Source organism: Gigantopelta aegis, chromosome 4, assembly GCF_016097555.1.
Source record: "Gigantopelta aegis isolate Gae_Host chromosome 4, Gae_host_genome, whole genome shotgun sequence".
Classification (NCBI taxonomy): domain Eukaryota; kingdom Metazoa; phylum Mollusca; class Gastropoda; order Neomphalida; family Peltospiridae; genus Gigantopelta; species Gigantopelta aegis.
In genome coordinates, this window is record NC_054702.1 from 38398071 (window position 1) to 38420728 (window position 22658).

The window sequence follows — 22658 nt, forward strand, 5'->3', positions numbered from 1 at the left end:
GGATTGTACATACCACGGCCTTTGATATACCAGTCGTGGTGCACTGGCTGGAACGAGAAATAGCCCAATGGGCCCACCGACGGGGATCGATACCACACCGACCACGCATCGAGCTAGCGCTTTACCACTGGGCTACGTCCCGACTAGCGCTACAAGAAGAGAACAATATAGCTGATTATCGTAATATTACAAAAATAACAACAGCAACTGCAACCCCTGCAATTGAGAAAATAACCACAGCAAAACAATAAAAATAAATAATAATAATAATAATAATACTTAGTAATAACAGTGCAGGTACTGTTTTAATATTTACTTTTAATACGTTTTCAGTTCACAAAGTATATTTTATTTTTAACAATAAGCCAAAAAATCCAATATACTAGCTGTCCACGCAAAAAACATTTTTCGCGGACATTGAAAAACTCCGCGACAATCATCACGGAATTGCTGATTGCTGCAGGCAATTGCAGGAGTTGAACAAAAACAACAATAAATGAATAAATAAATAAATAAAATAAAAAAGAAAGAAGAAAACCCCCCAACAAACTGTAACAACAACAACAATACAATATTAAAACTGATTATACGAGTGTTGCGTCTTTTAAGAGGTTCAGTATATACGAATGTTGTTGATGAATATACGTTGGTAGATTCTCAACACTAACCAAACTGGAATGAACCAAACATAAGAGACGTTTCGTAATTTGGTTCTGGGTGTAAGTGTTCGGGAGACTTAAGAAGAGTATGTGGTTGAGTGTTTATACACTTTGGTCTGTGGAGTTATGGATTGGTTTGGGATTTATTTATGGCTTGATTTGGTTTGAGAGAGAGAGAGAGAGAGAGAGAGAGAGAGAGAGAGAGAGAGAGAGAGAGAGAGAGAGAGAGAGAGAGAGAGAGAGAGAGAGAGAGAGAGAGAGAGAGAAAGAGAGACAGACAGACAGACAGAGAGAGTACGTACGCGCGTGCGTATATGTGTGTCATTTCGGGGTGATTTTGGGGTGGGTTTTTTAAGCATACACACCTCGTATCCTAACTTCTTAAGGTAGAGTTGTAATAACGGTGGTTCTTGACCAAAAAATCTGAAATAAAAAATGAAACATAAGGTCAAAAAGAAATATATTGCTGATCTCTGGTCAGTCAGCGTACGCGTCGATATTGACCCTTGCGAGTCAACATTTTAACATTTTTATTTTTTCTTCAAATTTATCGCAATAGCTACAACAGCTCCATCAATACCAGAAATAATCCCCCTTCGTCTAAAATAATATTGTGACGCATCATATCATTTTGGCCCCATTTTGGGGTGTAAAGTCGAAGTCTGACATAACATACAAACAGGACAAGGCTATAGGACACTCGATCTAATGGGAAAAGTTGGCAGTTGATTCATCCAAATTTTCGTCTAAGACAACATTTCCAGGATTAGGGACAAAGTCTCTGATAAGTGGTTCAAACTGACACGGTTTGATGCCATTAGCACAAGCTGGACACAATTCTTCGTCACTCGAATCGCTAACTTCGTCCATGCTGCTTGGTAGTTTCTTCAGTTTTCCTCTCATCGATGACGTCACGGGTCTAGCTCATCAATTGTCGACAGTTTCCGGCAAACATCGGAGATTGGCGAAAAAAAACAACAACCAAGACTCGCACGCTTAACTTAGTCAACAAGGGGAGCGCGGTAGTAGCGTCTTGTGGTTTATGACGGCAAACAATTCATTATGCCGTATATATGATTTGGTGTCCGGTCTCCTTTAAGGTACCAAGACAAATGAGGGGACACCATGGCCAATTAAAAAGGACTACGGCAAATGAGGGGATAGGGGGTGGAATATATATATATACTCTTAAAAAAAAGAAACGCAAAAGGGTACAAATGGGTTATAACTCCGATTTTATGTTTCCTACCGGTTCATGCTTTGTGAATATAAGGTCATTGCATGTCCCAAACACATTCCCACGGTTACATTCGATAAAACGCAGCTACTGTAAAATAAAGTTTCAAAATGTGAATATTCGCAAAAACGCAGCCACGTGCAAACCATGTCACCACTGCACGTGCGTTGTCTGCACGTGCAACATGAACACCGACAGTATAAAAGTGCAGGGTGTTCGCTTGCCTGGCCTCTGTATCTGGCCGACAGTTGACAATCCAGGACATGCCACGTCTCAGTGAACCGCAGAAAAACAATGCCATCAGGCCGACTAGACGCAGGCGAATCCAGAGCGGCCGTTGCCAGGGCATTCCATGTGTCCCCAAGCACCATCTCCAGACTGTGGGACCGTTACCAGCAACATGGATCAACACGTGACCTCCCTAGATCCGGCCGACCACGGGTCACTACCCCCGGGCAGGACCGCTACATCCGGGTACGCCACCTTCGGGAACGATTGACTACTGCCACCTCCACAGCCGCAGCAATACCAGGTTTGCGCAGGATATCCGACCAGACCGTACGGAACCGCCTACGTGAGGTAGGAATTCGTGCCAGACGTCCAGTTCGAGGTGTCATCTTAACACCACAACACCGTCGACTCCGACTGCAGTGGTGCCAGATTCATCGACAATGGCCTCAACTGCGATGGAGACAGGTGTGGTTCAGTGACGAGTCCCGATTTCTGCTCCGACGTCATGATGGAAGATGTCGCGTGTATAGGCGTCGTGGTGAACGTTATGCGGCAAACTGCGTGCAGGAAGTGGACAGATTCGGCGGGGGTAGTGTCATGGTGTGGGCAGCCATCTCACACACTGGCAGAACTGACCTGGTCCACGTGCAGGGCAACCTGAATGCACAGGGCTACATTGACCAGATCCTCCGGCCACACATCGTTCCAGTTATGGCCAACGCCAACGCAGTGTTCCAACATGACAACGCCAGGCCTCACACAGCACGTCTCACAATGGCTTTCCTACAGAACAACAACATTAATGTCCTTCCTTGGCCATCGATATCACCGAATTTGAACCCAATTGAGCATCTATGGGACGAGTTGGACCGACGCCTCCGACAGCGACAACCACAGCCCCAGACCCTGCCCGAGCTGGCAGCAGCCTTGCAGGCCGAGTGGGCCACCATCCCCCGGGACGTCATCCGTACTCTGGTTGCTTCAATGGGCAGGCGGTGCCAGGCAGTTGTCAACACACGCGGAGGCCACACCCGGTATTGACTCCAGATGACCTTGACCTTGGTGGTGTGTTCTATCACTTACTCACAATGGACTAGAGTGAATTGTGAACAATCCTGCAACATTTGGTAATTATCGGACTCACCATTCAATAATTAAATCAATTCTCCAAATGTTACGACAATGTGGTTTTGCGTTTCTTCTTTTGAAGAGTATATATACCTACATTTTCTGTGCAATCCACGTTAAAAACTAATAAAAAAATCTGGAACTTTGGTCTGACCAGTGACCGACTATATATTTTTTTTGGGGGGTGGTGGTAGTGGTGACGGGGAGGGGGCTTATTTGTCTTGGAATAGAAATACAAATTGTCATCAGTTTATGATGCAGCTTTGCCAATGAATAAGCGTTTCGTTATGTGAATGAATGGCGATGAAAGGTGTTACATATGAAAATGATCTAGTTATACAACTCTGTGTTCACACCGTATCGTTTTTCAATCAACCTAATCTGACGTCAGGTTAATCAACAAACACAAAATAAAAGCCAAAGCCAGAGTCGGTTTATCCTAGTAGCATATTTAACACGTGCTACGGGACCCTCAGGATAATTCGGAATGTTTTCAAATTATTTTTAAATCACTGGCAGGATTCTGCAAGTAAGGTTTTGATTGGTGGACATGAGCTCCAACTGGCTGCTGTTAGATCCACATGTAATAGTGGAGCTAATTTTAATTAGATTGCTAAATAGGGCCACCAGAGACATGAGTTGCACAAAGACGGCAAACCTGTCGGCAAATTAAATTATTTCGTTATAATTCTATAGGCATATTGTTGAAATAATATTACGGAGAGAAGCCTCCATTATGCAACTTTGAGACACCGGTAAAATAAATAAATAGGCAAAAATAATATTGGTAGTAAATCTTAAGGCAGAGATGAATTTTACTTGTAGAATGCATGAAATTGCATTTCAGGATATCTAGTTTTCAAAATTTTACGGGGGAGCATACCCCCTAACCCACTAGAACCTTTACTTTGCGTCGTCGACCTCAGTCAGCCCCCCACCCCCATCCTACCAATATTTACTTGCTTCCGTCGTTCCTGATTAGAAAGGGATACGAAGGGGAATAACTCACTTTGTAAGTTTGTTAACTCTTTTCGGGTTGGTAAGGGAGGGAATCCATCCCCGAAATCTCTCGAACTCTGTGGCCTTGTCGGCCTCACCTCCGAAAGGGTTTTTCTTGTGGTGGTGATTCTCCAGCCTCAGCTCTCTCAGTTCCCGCTTTATCCAGTCGAGCTCGTGCACCAGGGTGTTGTTGTGACGTAGTTCTGACGACAGGTGGGCCACGCTGCGAGCCAGCGTAATAACGTGCGATTCCAGTCTTTGGAATCTACGCTGTATTGATCTGAACGAAAGAATGAATGAATGAATGAATGAATGAATGAATGAATAAATGAATTAATAATTAACGACAACTGTATTGATCTGAATGAATGAATGATTAGCGACAATTGTTTTGATATCAAGATAAAATTCAGTGGCGGATCCAGAAAATCAATTTGGGGGGGGGGGGGGGGGACAATAACATGAGGCGGAATGCGAATGAAACTCTGGGGGAGGTTTGGAGGGGATCGTAAAAAATGAAAATTAATATATAATAAAATTATAACTGTCGCAAAATTTAGGGGGGGGGGGCCTAGATCCGCCTCCGAAATTAATGCAGCCAGTGACGTATCACGAGCGTAGGAAGGTGCCAAAAAGTGTGTGTGTGTGTGGGGGGGGGGGGGGGGGGCACACTTTTATATTTACACCTTTTACACTATTGTAAAGCAAATATAAAGCAAAATACGCCAGTGCGTATCTACGGAAAATAGCGCCTATGGCAAGCACTGAAATTGCGCCCCTGTCGAAACATCTGACACCCATCGTTTAGATAACGTCCGATTTTAATAGAAACTGCTCAGTGGCGTCCGTTCAAGTGGCGTCCAGGGCACGTGCCATACCTGCGATACCCTAGGTACGTCACTGAATGCAGCTCACTATTAAAAATACAAACTGTGACATATAGTGCACACAAATTCTGCAGACGCATGGGCAGAGGTGGGGTGTGGGTGGGGACAGAAACCCTTCTCTCTTCCAAGCAAAGTATTTTCTAGGGCAACATGACTCGACCCACCCCCATCCCTATACACTTCGTTCACAACAGTCTAAATCCTGCATAATTTCCTGCACACGCCTATGTTGCTTCTAAAAGGTGATCTTGATGTCTCCTAGAAACGATAGTCAATGCGTCCTTTGAGGTTTTACTGATAAAAGATAAAACCATTTAAACGTATATTAATTGTCTCACACAATAGAACCTCAGCCATCCCATTTTGATTTTTTTCTTCAACTAGTGGTGTGGACATTTCAACAAATTATTATTATTATTATTATTATTATTATTATTATTATTATTATTATTATTATTAATGATGATGAAATACTACGAACAAAGGCAAGGGGATATCTGTGTATCAAACTAATAGATATAATTATAACACTTCCATAACCAAAACCATAATTTTGTAAGGGGCTGTCCATAACTATCAACATTCTCACAAGATTACAAAATGTCGCAATACCCACCCCTTCATAAAAACATACACTTTAATAAGATACGCATTTTGTAAGGACTATTTTTTATGATTTTTTGTTTGTACGTCAACACTAACTAATCCACTGCTTCCACCCCACCCAAGTGCGCGGCCTGTACACTCCCGAAAACGTTCATACGTGTGATCGATCCCAAAGCCTAATATTTGTGACTGGCCTCTCTCCATATCTATTACCAATATACTTCTTAACGTACTTAATATCTTTGGCACTGCCTTTCTCATACGACGCCCGATCTCCTCGAAATCTTCGTCCTTTGGGCAAGGAACTCGTGTCCGAACTGGCCAGACTCCACCTTCTCTTCACGTGACCGTGTGCTTTGTGACGCGGAGTTTCCTTGACAACGCCGACAGACTGGAGCATGTTCTGGTACATGGCCTCGAACTGGTCCATGTGTTTGCGCGATGCATGCGCGTGTTTATGTGGCGGGAAAGTGTCCGCTGGGTCCTGCTCGCTTTCCTCGACGGTGAGGAACGTGTTCTCGATATCGAACGAGATGTTGCTCTCGTTTCCAGATTCCCTGAGATCATCCAGACTGTGACTGAGACCTGAAATAGTGTTAATATATACGTTTTGTTTTGAAACAGACTCCAACCCAAAGTTATTGTACCGCTTGGCACAATAAGGATGTATCAATAGGGCCTCTACGAGTCCACAATATTGGACTCTGGGTACTCAAGGGTCAAACTCGACCCGGACCCGAGTACCCTACACTTACACTAAATGACGAGACTAAGGAATAAAGTACAATATACTTACGCAACTTAATTACAGTGCTAAACATGGATGCCAAATCATGCAATTGTATTGCATTTAGAAACCTGTTGATACGTTCAGTATTGTGATGGACAGACGGCCAGATTAAAAAAAAGAAACTAGCGCATAATCATATACTTATTGTGTAACTTGTATCGCTAATTGCATGTAGTTACTGCTGAAGTTAATGCCCTACACTGTCTCACTTGTACGGTAAAAAGTAAAGTTTGTTTTATTTAACGACGCCACTAGAGCACATTGATTTTTTTTATCTTATCATCGGCTATTGGACGTCAAACATATGGTCATTCTGACACTGTTTTTAGAGGAAACCCGCTGTCGCCACATAGGCTACTCTTTTTACGACAGACAGCAAGGGATCTTTTATTTGCGCTTCCCACAGGCAGGATAGCACAAACCATGGCCTTTGTTGAACCAGTTATGGATCACTGGTCGGTGCAAGTGGTTTACACCTACCCATTGAGCCTTGCGGAGCACTCACTCAGGGTTTGGAGTCGGTATCTGGATTAAAAATCCATGGTGGGATCCGAACCCAGTACCACCAGCCTGTAGACTGTTGCCACACCACCGAGGCGTCACTTGTACGGGTACTCAAGTTCTGTGAAAAGACTCGAGTCTTGCTAGACTGCCCGAGCCCGAGTACTGGAGTAGACCATAGGTATAAGGCCACATATACGGTTACACCAACGTTACGGCTGCGATTATGGATGCTAAAGTTAAAGTTTATTTTTTTTAACGACACCACTAGAGCACATTGATTACTCAATAATCGACTATTGGATGTCAAGTATTTAGTAATTCTGATATATAGTCTTAGAGAGAGCTCTAGTAATACCGAAATAGTGGTGTGTGTTTCTTTTTTGTATCTTTAATTTTTTTTACTCTGATATACACTTGCCATTGTACATACGATATTCATTGCCTGAGGCATAACTAGTAAGCTGACCACTCTCAGTCGCTTACTAGACTAGTTTTTGTCCCAAACGTTCAATGAATGGTAGGATGAAAATCAACCAAATTGTTCACGAGTTATCTCCCCTGAACACGCCACTTGTCTGCATTCAGCGACAGCGACTGACGTTAACGTTCACAAAAGATTAAATTGTTCCTCAATGTAGTCACTTGCTCTAATATGCAGCGCGAAAACCTGATTAACACATCGCCCAATATTAGACCTTGAAGTAAAAAAACAGAAAAGATTATGGGGAGCCATTTAAGATATTAACATACTGATACCATATAAACTCACAAGCTTAAAAATACTTCTCCCTGAATTAGTCTCAGAGGAGAGATGGTGAACTAGAGTTTTAACTCCCCTTAAACGGTAAGGTCTGCCAAATAAGAAGACCGCATCTATTGTATGACATTAACAATGTAATATACTTCCAAAATTATAGTCCGGCTCAAATGTTTTTTTGTTTTTGTTTTTTTGGGAGGGTAATTAATTTCAGTTTTGTTTTGGAAATAACAAAAAAAAAGTACTATTTTTTTTTAATCCAAATTAGAAAACAATCGGCTCAGAAATAAATAACTTATAGTCAATTCCATAGCTTGAAAAAAAAGGTTGTTCCTGTGGGACGGACTATAAGTATCACTATCTATACTAACCATTGCCTCTTGGCACTTTTCTGACACCGGAATATGTTCGTTCAGGATTAGTTTCCGCTGACTTTTGTTGAGGCGAGTGTTTCTGGTGCAGCTCTCGATTTGTACCCACTGAGTCAATGTAAGGGTTGGAAGCATGCATGTGTTCTGGAGCTCTGATTGTGGGAGTTGTCCGCTGTTTTGACATAGACGACAGGAGGTCTGGCGTTTTCGGCGGTGACACATTGCTCGTACTGTAGGACCTGCCAAATTTGGGGTTAAAGGGAGGAGGCGTGGTTGGACGGGAACTACCCGGAGACAGGGGTGGTAAGGGTGGGGTTATGGAAGCAGACGATTCGACTGCATAGTCCAGTTTGTTTCGATTGGCGGTGCCACGAAATTCATCACTGTCATCATCGCTGTCCTCCACATACGCCGCGTTTATATGCGTAGAGTTCATCATGGTAGCCACCTTGGATGTCTGTGGCTTAGTCTCTGGTTCGCGTAAATATGGCACATGGGACGATGGCAGATGGTCCTCCAGCTTCAGTCTAGTTCTGTTAGGATCGCGAGGGTCGTAATAGTCATTTTGTTTGCCAGAAGGAAAACCTTGCAGATGATAGTTATTGGCATTAACAGCAGTTTCTCGCGCACTGTTTGGCCTGCTTCCAGAACTGTTCGGATACTTCGAAGACGGCATCAGTGTGTTTTTCGTCGGCTCAACAGATGTCTCCTTTTCGTCTTCCTCATCGTCGCTCTCTGGTTTGAAGGTGCTGAAAGTGGCATTTGTGCCCGTGTATGACCGAGCATTGGAGTCAGTTGTGAGGGTGTAGCTGTTGGAACTCTGTCCCATGGGGCTGGCCCTCGGTGTGTGTTGTATCTGATCAAAGCTTGACTTGCGAAATTCGTGGGAATGCTGTGGATGAGGTGAAAATGCTATCTGAAAACAAAAGTAGTATAAGAACACAATTAATTATTAACAAACTGTGGTACAAATATTCTAGTTATTAATGGATATAAATAGGAATGCTGTCAAACGACAAGGACAATTTAATTCAGAATAATTGGAAGATGATTACTGTTATCTCTAAACAGTATGTTGTCACGATTACCGAACCGTGGTTTACAATAAAATAAACCACAAATATCCTCTCCGAACTCCACCAATTTCACAAACTCATGACAATCAGTTACACGTTGAAGTTATTTAAAGTTTGTTTTTTTGTTTAGCGATGCCACTAGAACACATTGATTTATTAATGATCGGCTAATGGATATCAAACATTTGGTAATTCTGACAGTCTTAGAGAGGAAACCCGCTACATTTTTTTTTTCATTAGTGGAAAGGGATCTTTTATATACACCATCCCACAGACAGGATAGCACATACCAAGGCCTTTGATGTACCAGTCGTGGTTCACTGGCTGGAACGAGAAATAGCCCATTGGGTCCACCGACGGGGATCGATCCTAGACCGACCGCGCATCAAGCGACCGCTTTACCACTGCACTACGTCCCGCCCCTCGTTGAAGTTATGGTTAACCCACATTCATAGGATGTGTTTTCAAATATTAGTATGTAATTAACAATACAGGCATTGCCTTTAAACAATTATTATAATGTCTTTGTTATTGCTTAAATATAATTCTAAACTCGTACAGTACACAATATTCCTTAAGAATTGCTTAGACCTACGGTACATAGTTTTTGACGTTCTAAGGAAAATATCTAATATTACACCACTTCATATATCCGACGTTAAATACCATAGAGTATATAATATTATGTATAAATATAAACCTCAAAGCCCACCCAACACCACCTGAAGTAAACAAAGGTAGGACTATCCCTTAAGATGTCAATATTTTCACATATCCAAAAGTGGAATGTAGAATTAATATACATTTAATTGGCACGCATATGCATACTTTGTTGATGTCTGGGACGTGTTGAATCTGGGTCACTGGTGAGCCGTGCATCTGTCGGTCTGGTGTTTGCGATCTCGACCCATACAGCTTGGTGCATGCAGATCTGAGATCATTGTGCACAGCTCCGTCAGCCCTACAAACAAAACACGAGGAAAGCAAGTAGAATATTCTATAATAATGTATGCAGATGTGTAGGTTATATAACAGTACAACTTAAACCATTGTATTTCAAAATAAACAATAAAGAGCCAGATACTAACTATAGGCGTAGACAGAGAAAGAACAGCTACACCTCCTGAAATTTTTTCATCAACTTTCATCATCAATACAAATGACAACAGCCTAAATCAGGTTATTGTGTGTGTGGGGTTTTTTTTTACAAGTATGTCTCTTACCAATAAATCAGACAACAGTGGGCAAAATCAAAAACAAACACAAAACAGACACAACATAAAAACCCACCCAAACCTTGGCACCAAACTATTATAACAATGTATCACGGATTAAAAACATTAAAGACACCCCCCCCACACACACACACACACCACCACCACCACCACCACTCCCATACACAGACATATAAGCACATGTCTCACTACACAGATATCATCTGCCATTGAAACCCATGTTAAATTGCCCAACTTCAAATGAAGATTGCCAGTAGAACGGGTTCTCGTTGGCACTAACAACATACACCATTGCGAACATACATTACCGTATATAAGCATTTATTTTCACTCCAAAATTAAGAGCATTTCCGTCTCAGTTGTTTGCTATATGACCGCATCTGGCTGTAATACCGGTCCGAACAGGTGGTTCATTAACCGATTCACTCCGGCTGTCTCTTACGCTATACACACATGTCCCAAAAGGTCAATGCACAATATTACAAAATACAGCCAGAAGGCTTACCATTACACATACATATTGTTTTAATTCTTCACCATTTCCTAGAAGTGAATATGTGAACCATAACTTGTGTCACAATTAGGAACTATAGCGGATGAATAAATTCTCACCCGGAAGTGATCTGTGTAGTGAGACCATACTGGAAAATGTTCCATAATCACCGCTCTCACGGCGGAAGAACAATGCATGCAGGAGTAGTTCTACAGAAAAAAATTAAGAAATATAATTTGAATTTATGTTTATTTATTTATATTTCATCAAGCAAGACACTACCTTCGCGACGCTCCTGTGTCATCAGAGTTGTCTGCTATGAACGCCGGGTTGTGATATTGCTCGTTTCTGTGCTCGTGGCAATATGGCGGCGGCGGCTGGCGTTCCCGAGAAAAGAGATTTTCACCACGTGGCCCTTCTTTCCTCTCCGTAGGTTGTGAAGGCTTTACAAATCCAGAAGATAAAAATACATGTTTACTTTTTAAAAAAATTACGATAAATACGATTCAGTATGTTGGACCCTGCTGAGATATGGAATGGTAAAGCGGAAAGCATAGATACTCGCCCAAAACTAAAATATTCATTAAAATTATCACGTAAGAAAAATACTAGTAACACCGAATAAACCCAACAGAAAGGGTTGAACACATCTGGCATTGCATAATTTGTATGAACAACACGAGAAGCTAGAAATGTACACTTCATACTTACACTTATGGCAATGCGAGCTTTAAAAAAAACTGTCCCCAGTTGTTTTTTGCAATTGTGTATTCGGTGTGTTTCTGCTCGTCTCATTTATTTCATGAATACGATATGTATAAATTAAACAAATATAGGCTACGTCATTTAACCTTGAACAAATTAACCGCCTGATGTGCGGTCGGTCTAGGATCGATCCCCGTCGGTGGGCTCATTAGGCTATTTTTTGTTCCAACCAGTGCACCACGACTGGTGTATCAAAGGTTGTGGTATGTGCTTTGATGCTATCATTTCTGTAGGATGGTGCATATTATAAAAATGCGGCAAGTTCCCTCTCTAAGACTATGTTAGAATTACCAAATGTCTGACATCCAATAGCCAATGATTAATAAATCAATGTGTTCTAGTAGTGTCGTTAAACAAAACAAACTAACCTTTAATAGACAAATTAACTTGTATTAAGCAGCCATCTGTTTTAAAGGGACATTCCTGAGTTAGCTGCATTGTAAGATGTTTCCGACTAATAATATATTTCTACGATTAAACTCAGGGGCGTAGCGTAATCTGGACTGGGTGGGGGGGGGGGGGGGTTGAATACGAACCATGTGGACATTGCACCACCAGAAAATCCATATGTGTAAACCTGTATGTTTTAGTTCTGAAAGCGGACCATTTACTTCAGCGGTGGGGGGGGGGGGGGGGGGGTGGTGTGTGGTGTGTGTCGTCCCCCCCCCCCCCCCCCAGCCTACGCCCATGAAAACTTATATACTGAATATATTTTCTTGTTTAGAATATCAGTGTTTGTATATTCAATGTGTTCCTGGTCGACTTAATATTTGTAAGAAGCCCAAACAAATAAAATGAAATTTAACCTAGTACAAATATTAGAACGATCCGAAACACGTTTAATATACAGCCACTAATATTTTATGCAAAAAACATATATTTGATAAGTAATTACAATCGTTAAAAAGTTTCTGTTAGTTGATAACATCTTAAAAATTACAGCAAACTCAGGAATGTCCCTTTAAGATGCATCTTTCCACTAATCTCTACTGTGACCGCATAACACAATTTTGACTGTACAGCTAAGAATGCTTAACAATATACGAACAAAACCTGCGTACCACGTATCCTGGAAAGGCCTGTCCTGCGATCACTCCCCATCGCATCTGCTGGCTGTTGGCCCCCTCCACGTTCTCGTAAGACTGGCTGGAACTCTGCCTGCTGTTAGCCGAGTTGTCAACTATACCGCTGTTGTTACGCGAGTGGGGCGGCGGCGGAACTATCAACTCACCGTCTTCGTGCTAAACACAACAATATTTGAAAATTCACCAATAGTGAATGTTGTTGTGGGTTTTTGATGTTGTTTATTTTGTTTTGTTGTTTGTTTTGTTTTTTTGTGAATTTTTGGTTTGTTTGTTTTCCTAACGAAAAAGAATGTAGACTATTTGATTTGGTGGATTTAGTTAACGCTTTTTTTTTTTGCTCTTCTTTTTTTGTTTGTTATTTTTTTTTTTTTTTTTTTTTGTTGTTGTTTGTTTTGGGGTTATTGTGGGGGGGGGGGGGGGGGGGGGGGTTGTGGGGCCTAAAAATAGGATTCCATAATACAGTTGTTTCAAAGTATATACACCAAAACGAAACAAGGTCTCAACCACGTTTGCCACGCACGAGAATCAGCTCTTAGACACGATACACGGTTAACAAATAAACTGATGGCCAAAACAACTGTAGCTCCGTGTCTACTTTTTGAGTATTTTCACACTAGAAACGTATTGGTTTTGAAGGATTCATTTGTCCATACATAAACTTATTGGTTTTGAAGGATTCATTTGTCCATACATAAACGTATTGGTTTTGAAGGATTCATTTGTCCATACATAAACTTATTGGTTTTGAAGGATTCATTTGTCCATACATAAACGTATTGGTTTTGAAGGATTCATTTGTCCATACATAAACATATTGGTTTAGAAAGATTCATTTGTCCATACATAAACATATTGGTTTTGAAGGATTCATTTGTCCATACATAAACATATTGGTTTAGAAGGATTCATTTGTCCATGCATAAACATATTGGTTTAGAAGGATTCATTTGTCCATACATAAACATATTGGTTTAGAAGGATTCATTTGTCCATGCATAAACATTTCGGTTTTGAAGGATTCATTTGTCCATACATAAACATACTGGTTTAGAAGGATTCATTTGTCCATGCATAAACATTTTGGTTTTGAAGGATTCATTTGTCCATGCATAGCAGAGTACTTAGTATTCTATAAAGCATTAAAAATGGACATAGAATAATTAATAGAGCGACCTTTCTAATTAAATGAAGATTTGTTTAAATCCTAAAAAAAACCCCACCCCACCCCCATCTGACCACCCTTAAAAATAAGAAGAACGAGGACAATCTCCCTGTTAGTAAAGATGCCTGGAACTGAAGAAGCTTTAAACATTTTCTCTTGTGAAGGAAGGAAAGGAAGGAAGGAACTGTTTTATTTAACGACGCACTCAACACATTTTATTTACGGTTATATGGCATTGGACATATGGTTAAGGACCACACAAATATTGAGAGAGGAAACCCGCTGTCGCCACTTAATGGGCTACTCTTTTCGATTAGCAACAAGGGATCTTTTATATGCACCATCCCACAGACAGGATAGCACATACCACGGCCTTTGATATACCAGTCGTGGTGCACTGGCTAGAGCCTTATGATGAATGTTCTAAATACATTGCAAACCAAATTAAAGATCTGTAGTCTTTTTTGTTTATATTTCAATTCTACTCAACCTGTCTTGGTCTCTGTGTATTCGGACGTGGGGCGACTGGGGGTTTGTCGGCGGTATGGCCCGACGTGTCCCTCACTCTCTGCGAGCTGGACCACGCGTTGGTCACGTGGAATGGCGGCTTCTCGGACCCGACGCCTAGCGCTTCCCGCGCACTCTGGGGCCGGACGTTCACTTTCGACGTCTGCCACTGTCCAATATACTGACGCCTCTCATCGGCGCCATATTGAGGGGAACCAGAGTTGTTTTGTTCTGATGTAGTCTGAAATTAAAATTGAAAGTGATATAAAAGTTTGGATCAGATTTGTTTAAGTGAAGTCAAGGGGAATAACTTAACACTAGCACTGGAGGAATAGGTGGCGTTGTACAAAGCCACCGTCAGTCCTTTACTAAAAATGTATGCCATGGTGGTGCTGAAGGTAGCTGTCGTCGCTATATCCACAGGTCTTTAAAATAAGTTTTAAGATGTTCAGGCGTTATTAATTTTTCTATAAGCAATTCTAACAGACTCACCACCCATAATAATTCAGGGCCGTACCCTCCGGGGGGCAGGGGGACAATTGCCCCCCCCCCCCCCCCGAGAACCTCCCTTTGTTTTACTCCAGAAAATAGCATACACATCTCAGGGTTTAATTTGTATAGTGTCATTTGTTTATAATAAGTAGTGCCCCCCCCCCCCCCCCCCCCAGGATTTTGATCAGGGTACGGCCCTGTAATTGAACGTGTGTATTTAATACCCATCTCCCTGCTAAGGCTGTTCGCCCAATAAATGAAATGCGTTCCCTGTAAATGTATGGTTTTACTTTTATTTTTAATGGGTTCAGCTTTAAAATATAAATATATATATATATATATATATATATATATATATATATATATATATATATATATATATATTGCTTTTTAATCATTTATTTTATTAATAGAACCTGCATCATCTGATATTAAACTAGTCACTCTGTTACTATAGCTGCGTTCAGACATACACTTTAAACTAGTTTAACTAAACTGGTATAATTAAACTAGTTTAAATTGTAAGTGTGAATGCGATCATCTTTTCACTATACTTCAACCGCTATACCGGCCTCCGTGGCGCAGTGGTTAAGCCATCGGACTACAGGCTAGTAGGTACAGGGCTCGCAGCCCGGTACCGGCTCCCACCCAGAGCGGGTTCTTAAGGGCTCAATGGGTAGATGTAAGGCCACTACACCCCCTCCTCTCTCTCTCTCTCTCTCTCTCTCTCTCTCTCTCTCTCTCTCTCTCTCTCTCTCTCTCTCTCTCTCTCTCTCTCTCTCTCTCTCTCTCTCACCAACTAACAACTAACCCACTGTCCTCGACAGACAGCCCAGATAGCTGAGGTGTGTGCCCAGGACAGCGTGCTTGAACCTTAATTGGACGAAAATAAGTTGCAATGAAATGAATCAACTACTATACAGTAGATAAAACAATTCGGTATGTGATATGACTTAAACAGTTTAAATGTGAGTGTGAATCAGTGCAGGGCGCACATTAAGTCAATACTTTCCTTAATGTGCAGAGCGAGTTGCTTCCCTCTATTTAGCAAATTTAAAATGGCGAGGAATTTTTTTAATGTTATTTTGTTAATAATGATGCAAGTACTTCAATCGGGATTTAGTGAGTAGGGTAGGTTATATAGCTTTGGTTAGTGTGTCCATTTGTTGCACCATTTCGGTTGAGAAACGGTTGAAACATGGTGTCACAAGTTTTGAATACCAGCTATATATAGGGTATGTAACAATATTCGGACGTAGAAAGAACCACACTTTCTACGTTCCTTCGGACTAAGTGTGAAGGCAAACTGTTTTAGCTAAAGTAGTATATAGCGGAAGTGACAGTGCCGTCACAGTCAGAATAAGCATTAAGTGCCTTGGCAACGGCCGTGTAACATACTTGTAGTCCATAGTTTTGATGTCTTGCGCAAGTGCGGATAACTACACTTCCGCCTTATACCAGTATAGCTTTTGCACGTGTGAACGTTCGTCATTTCCAACCAAAAGTATAGCTAAACCAGTTTAACGTGTGTAAGTGTGAACACAGCTTATAACTGACCGTGAAGGGCAAGGCTGACGAAGATCGTGGTGGCTTCTCATCTCCTCCCATCATCCCTGGAATCATCCGCTGGGCCACACTGGGGGAATAATAGCCAGGATTCGACTCCCTCTGTACTGAACTGGGTCTCTCTGAGGGAAGGAAACATCATCTGATATTAACAAGGTTTGTTCTCTTAAAGTATTGTCAAAGAGAAGAAAACAAAATATGATCTTATATTACCAAGTTTTTGTTCTCTGGGGATGCGGTCAAAGAGAAGAAGGGGAAAACATTCCATGATCTTACGTAGTTTTGTTCTCTGGGGATACGTTTGTTTTGTTTAACGACACCACTGGAAGCACATTGATTAATTAATCATCGGATATTGGATGTCAAACATTTGGTAATTCTGACTCGTAGTCAACAGATGAAACCGGCAACACTTTTATATGCACTTCCCACAGCCAGGACAGCATATACCACGGCCTTTAATATACCAGCCGTGGTGCACTGGCTGGAATGAGAAATAGCCCAATGGGCCCGCCGACGGGGATCGATCCCAAACCGACCGCGCATCCCGCCCCTCTCTAGGGATACAGTCAAAGAGAATAAAGGGAAAACATTACATGATCTTACGTTATCAAATTGTGTTCTCTGGAGGTAATGAATAAAACAAAAGATAGAACAAAATAAGAAGAAAGAAATATGATCTGACATTACCAATTGAAAGACCTCCACGAGTCCAAAATATTGGACTCGAGTACTCGAGGGTCAAACTCGATCCAGACCCGAGTACCCGACACTTACACTAGATGATGATGAGATTAAGGAATAAAGTAAAATAGCATTATGCATCTTAATTCCAGCGCTGAACATGGATGCCCAATCATGTTATTGTATTGCATTTAGAAATAGGTTGGTATGTTCAGTGTTGTGATGGACGGACGGTCAGTTTAAAAAGAGAAACTAGCGCATGATCATGTAATTACTGTGTAACTTATATCGTTGATTATCTACTGCTGAAATTATTGTCCTACATTGTCCAATGTATTATAGTTGCTAACTGTATTCCACCTTGTACGGGTACTCGAGTCCCCTGAAAGGACTCTAGTTTTGCTAGATTCGACCCATGCCCGAGTACTCGAGTACTCGTGGAGGCCCTAATCACCAAGTTATATTATCTGTGTGCAATGAAAAAGAGAACAAAAAAATATGAAAGAAATATTATCTTACATTACCAAGTATTTTTTCTTTTGGGGTAATAAGAAAAGAGATAAAAGAAAGAAGAAACATGATCTTACATTGACAAATTATGTTCTCCGGGGGTTACAAAGAGAGGTTGAACAGAATACAAAAACGTAATCTTATATTATTAAGTGGTGTTCCCTGGCTGTTTTAAAAAGACGTGTGGGGGTGGAACAGGAGAAGACAGAAAGGTAATTTTACATTGCCAAGTTTGTTTTCTAGGGATCATAAAAAGAGCGAAAAAAGAAGACAAAAACGTAATCTCACACTAAACTGTCAGCAAAACACAAATTACAATTGCATGCTTATGAGTAATGCTGACAGAGGTTAAGTAATACGCAGCTACGCCACTCCAGAAAACATAATTATAGCGTCATTTACCCCACAGTAGCCCAAAACTGTATACTAGCCTCTTTTTTTTTTGTAACCCGACAAATTCATAAAAATAACTGAGTTACGTTTTTAAAAACTATGGTTCCGCACCCTCCCCAATTTTTCCTCTTTTTTTGCAATATATATTTAAAAGATAAGCTCACAATAATAAACATATATATATTAATATCCCAGATAATAACAAAAGCTCAAAATAATATATTTTGTATTGTTTTTAACATCCCAAATAATATTTTTAGATAAAAAATTAAAACACTGACTAACCCACTTCAGCAAATCAGGATGGCATATTTTGAACGTTACTGACAATTCAAACATGTATAATTTGTAAACAATTTGAATGTGTATTAATGTAGTCTGCAAGTGGGTACCTACCTCGTCTGACGGGTGAGGGGGGATCTCTGGGAGTATGAGCTCCTCCCTCGGTGTACAGTCTGCCCGGCATACCGTGACGTGCTATCTCGCCCTGGGGAGGGGCTACCCCGCCATCCCCATCAGATCTCTCCCCATAGGCCTGTTACAAAGACAGTAGGTAACATGCTATAGCATACTGTGTTTAAGATTAATTTAGTACACACCAGTGTAAGATATTGCTCATGTCATAAATATAGATTATTATACGAGCTTGTGTGTCTCACTAATTTTACTATACGAGTGTCAGGATTTGTGTATTGCCTGAGCGAGAGCGACTGTAATACATGAATCCTGGCACGAGTTTCGTAAAATCAGTACGACTCACACGCGAGTGTAATAATTTCTTTATTATCTATATTATTATTGTTGTTTTCTTTATGAATAACAAGACCCAACTCAAAATATTTCAACCACAACTAGAAGGAGACGACGGAATGACATCATATTTCAAATGCAGTCTGAACTAGGACTGGAGAAGCAAAGTCATGTTATGACGTCCGTCCCAAAATTACGTCATTACATGTACACATGTTATTACACGTGTGCTTCGCATGATTATTATTAACTCGGTTGTGTTGAACCATATGGATAATAACAATCACTCAATATCTAACTAGTGTAATATTGGCGTGACGCGAGTGTGACGTAAATCACTTGCTGACCCAAATTCGTAGAAAAATAACGTTTAGAAGGTCTCGATATCTGCTTATTTCTGCCTTGCGGCTTCTTTGCAATTGGTTTGTAATAAATAAAATACTAAACTGGTTTGCCTGTCATACCATTTTTATGAAATTCGAGTCGCTTTCGCTCGTCAGATACCAAAAGTGTTCATTAATTTCATAAAAATGGTATGACAAGCAACCTCGTTTAGTATTCTATATATATAAACTGTGCTGCAGATAATTAATGTATATAGATTTTTGTGTTTTTTTGTTTTTTTTAAAGAGAAAGAAAAGATTTAAGACTCAGGTTTAATCGATGGCATCATATGAGTATTTACGACATAAGAAAAATATACTGATGAAAAGAAATAAAGGACACATGGGATTGTAGATCAAATTTAATTCATTACTAGTGTATTAATATCGGTATTTTATACCAAGTTGTAATGTGAGATTGAATGTCAGTAGTGTCGAACTGGCTGCCAATAACAGTCTACTTCTGACACTATGGATTGAGAGTTTTGGAAGGAAGGAATGCTTTATTTAGCGACGCACTCAACACATTTTAATTACGGTTATATGGCGTCAGACATGTGGCTAAGGACCACTCAGATAATGACAGTGGAAACCCGTTGCCACCACGCAATGGGCTACTCTTTCTGATTAGCAGCAAGGGATCTTTTATATGCACCATCCCACAGAGAGGGAAGCACATACCACGGCCTTTGTTATACCAGTCGTGGTGCACTGGCTGTAACGAGAAATAGCCCAATGGGCCCACCGAGCGCTTTACCACTAGGCTACGTCCCGCCCGTGAAAGTTTTGGTTGCAATCATTAATTGTTGTTGCTATTTGTGTGATCCCTTATTTTGTTTTATCAGTATATATAACATTAACGAGACTGTTAATAAGATATTTATGAAATTTGTTTGTTTAACGACACCACTAGAGCACATTGATTTATTAATCATCGGCCATTGGATATCAAACATATGGCCATATGGTCATAGAGAGGAAACCGGCTAAATTTTTCCATTAGTAGCAAGGGATCTTTTATATGCACCATCCCACAGACAGGGTAGCACATACCACGACCTTTTATATACCAGTCGTGGTGCACTGGCTGAAACGAGAAATAGCCCTATGGGCCCACCGACGGGGATCGATCCTAGACCGACTGCGCATCAGGTGTGCAATTTACCGCTGGGCTACGTCCCGCCCCAAGATGTTCCTGACTACTACAGCCTTTTCAATCACTACATTTACATATTAAATATATTTTATTGTTTAGAATATCATTGTCTGTGTATTGAATGTGTTTCCGATCGTCCTAGTCTTGTAGTACCTCAAACTTCATTTTATTTCCTAATATATCTATATATATTTTATATATATATATATATATATATATATATATATATATATATATATATATATATATATATATATATATGTATGTATGTATGTATGTATGTATACACAAAGAAAAAATTAAGCACCACTAGATGTAATTAGTACTGAAATAGCCCCATTCATAAAAACTGCAAATTACGTGACGAATATGTCAAGAATGGTGTTCCATCGAAATAATAGGAGAGTACAGTGATAACTGTGACGTCCCACAACAGAACGACATGCACGTCCATCATGCCACCCATGCTTTGCTCACAATGCAGTATCAATACACTGCAATTGTTGCCATTTAACGTCACTGGCTTGCATTGTTGAAGTTTAATCGTTGAATATGGCACGTCGACGGTTATCAGAGGCCCAAAGATGGCGTATTATTGGTATGCATGCGACCGGCATGACCTTCAAAAGTATAGGATGTCAAATGGGGTATCATTACACCATAATCAGCAGACTGATACGAAAACACGGGCATACCAATGCTGTAAAGGATCTCCCACGGTCAGGGAGACCGCGCCTGACGTCACAGCGCGAGGACAGGGCCCTGCTTCGGCTCGTACGTCGTCAACCCTTTGCTACGTCTCCTGTTCTGAAGAGCCAATGGTTACCCAATAGATGGATGTCAGCCAGAATAGTGAAGAATCATCTGAAATTTGTGGGATTGAAGGCCAGAAGGGTCATCAAATGTCCCTTTCTTGCTGATCATCATGAGAGACGCCGTTTAGCGTCGTGTTTGGCCCAGAGAGGTTGGAATCTGAGGTTCTGGTGAAGAGTCCAGTGGTCCGACGAAAGCCGGTCCCTGCTTCATGTCACAAATGGCCGATTAAGAGTTTGGAGACATAAAAATGCTGCCTACACACCCAGGAACATGCGACCTATGACCTCGTATGGTGGAGGTTCAGTAATGGTTTGGGGTTGCCTATCACATGATTGTAAGCTGGATCTTGTCACCATCCACGACAACCTCAATGGTGATCGGTACATTCGTAACGTCCTGCAACCAGTTGTGCTGCATTTTGACAACCATCCACTCACCACCAGACCTCTGTACATGGATGACAAAGCTAGGCCACTTCGTCCCCGAGCAGCAACAACTTTACTCCAAACTGAAGCTGTGACGACCCTGCCCTGGCTGGCCATGAGTCCTAACCTAAACCCACTAGAGCATGTTTGGGACATCTTGGGGCGGCTCTTCATCTAGAATGGCAGCAATTGTCCATGCAGCTGATCAGACGACTTACTGGAGGGATGAGACGAAGGGTGGAAGCTGTCATCCGGGCACGTGGCGAGTTTACCCGCTATTGATGATTTGTGTCATGAATATCATCTGTGAACTTCAAATGACATTTTTCATCATTAATCATGATGTTGACTTCCATACTTATTGTGTCTCAGTTTTTGGCTCAAATACAGCATATTGGAATTCTTCTCATAATCATAATTACAATTTCAAAACTGGATACACTTGTTATGTTTTCGTACTGTCAAAGATGTATTCTTGCAAAACACATTTGTTTTTCCGAGGTTATGTTATCGCGCTTTCAACGCCAAACCTCGTAAGACAAGTAATTGTGAAAAATACAGGGGGTGCTTAACTTGTTTCTTTGTGTATATATATATATCTATATATCTATGTCTATATCTATATCTATATATATGTATGTATGTATGTATGTATGTATGTATGTCTATATATATATATATATATATATATATATATATATATATATATATATATATAGTGAATCCCTTCTAAACAGAATACCCTAGGGACTAAGTTAAAAGTCCGGTTTTAAGAGGTATTCAGTTTAGAGAGGTTCTCTTCTGCACAGATAATTAAAATGGAACCATAAACAACGTCCGGTTTTGATGGAATTCCGGTTTCCAGAGGGTCTGGTTTCGAGAGGTAAGTTTAGATAATAATTCACTGAGATGACTTAGTTGTAACACTAAATTATACATTTAAAACGTGACTGTCCTGCTTCATTTTGTTAAAATACTGACATCTGTTTAC

The 22658-nt window shown here is 40.8% G+C and overlaps 1 protein-coding gene across 2 annotated transcripts in view; it reads right to left on the reverse strand.

Moving 5' to 3' along the window:
* The window catches only part of LOC121370508, a 60222-nt gene that overhangs the window by 1745 nt on the left and 35819 nt on the right, over positions 1–22658 (reverse strand). Inside the window, exons 5-14 of one of the 2 annotated variants that reach the window (XM_041495791.1) lie at positions 18534–18672; positions 16542–16672; positions 14476–14733; positions 12800–12979; positions 11256–11416; positions 10074–10206; positions 8170–9085; positions 5981–6332; positions 4265–4534; positions 1025–1082 (exon numbers count right to left, since the gene is read on the reverse strand). In XM_041495791.1, the coding sequence (XP_041351725.1) occupies positions 1025–1082; positions 4265–4534; positions 5981–6332; positions 8170–9085; positions 10074–10206; positions 11256–11416; positions 12800–12979; positions 14476–14733; positions 16542–16672; positions 18534–18672 (2598 nt within the window). The remainder of the gene's footprint in view (positions 1–1024; positions 1083–4264; positions 4535–5980; positions 6333–8169; positions 9086–10073; positions 10207–11255; positions 11417–12799; positions 12980–14475; positions 14734–16541; positions 16673–18533; positions 18673–22658) is intronic. The other variant, XM_041495792.1, reaches the window with a different exon arrangement.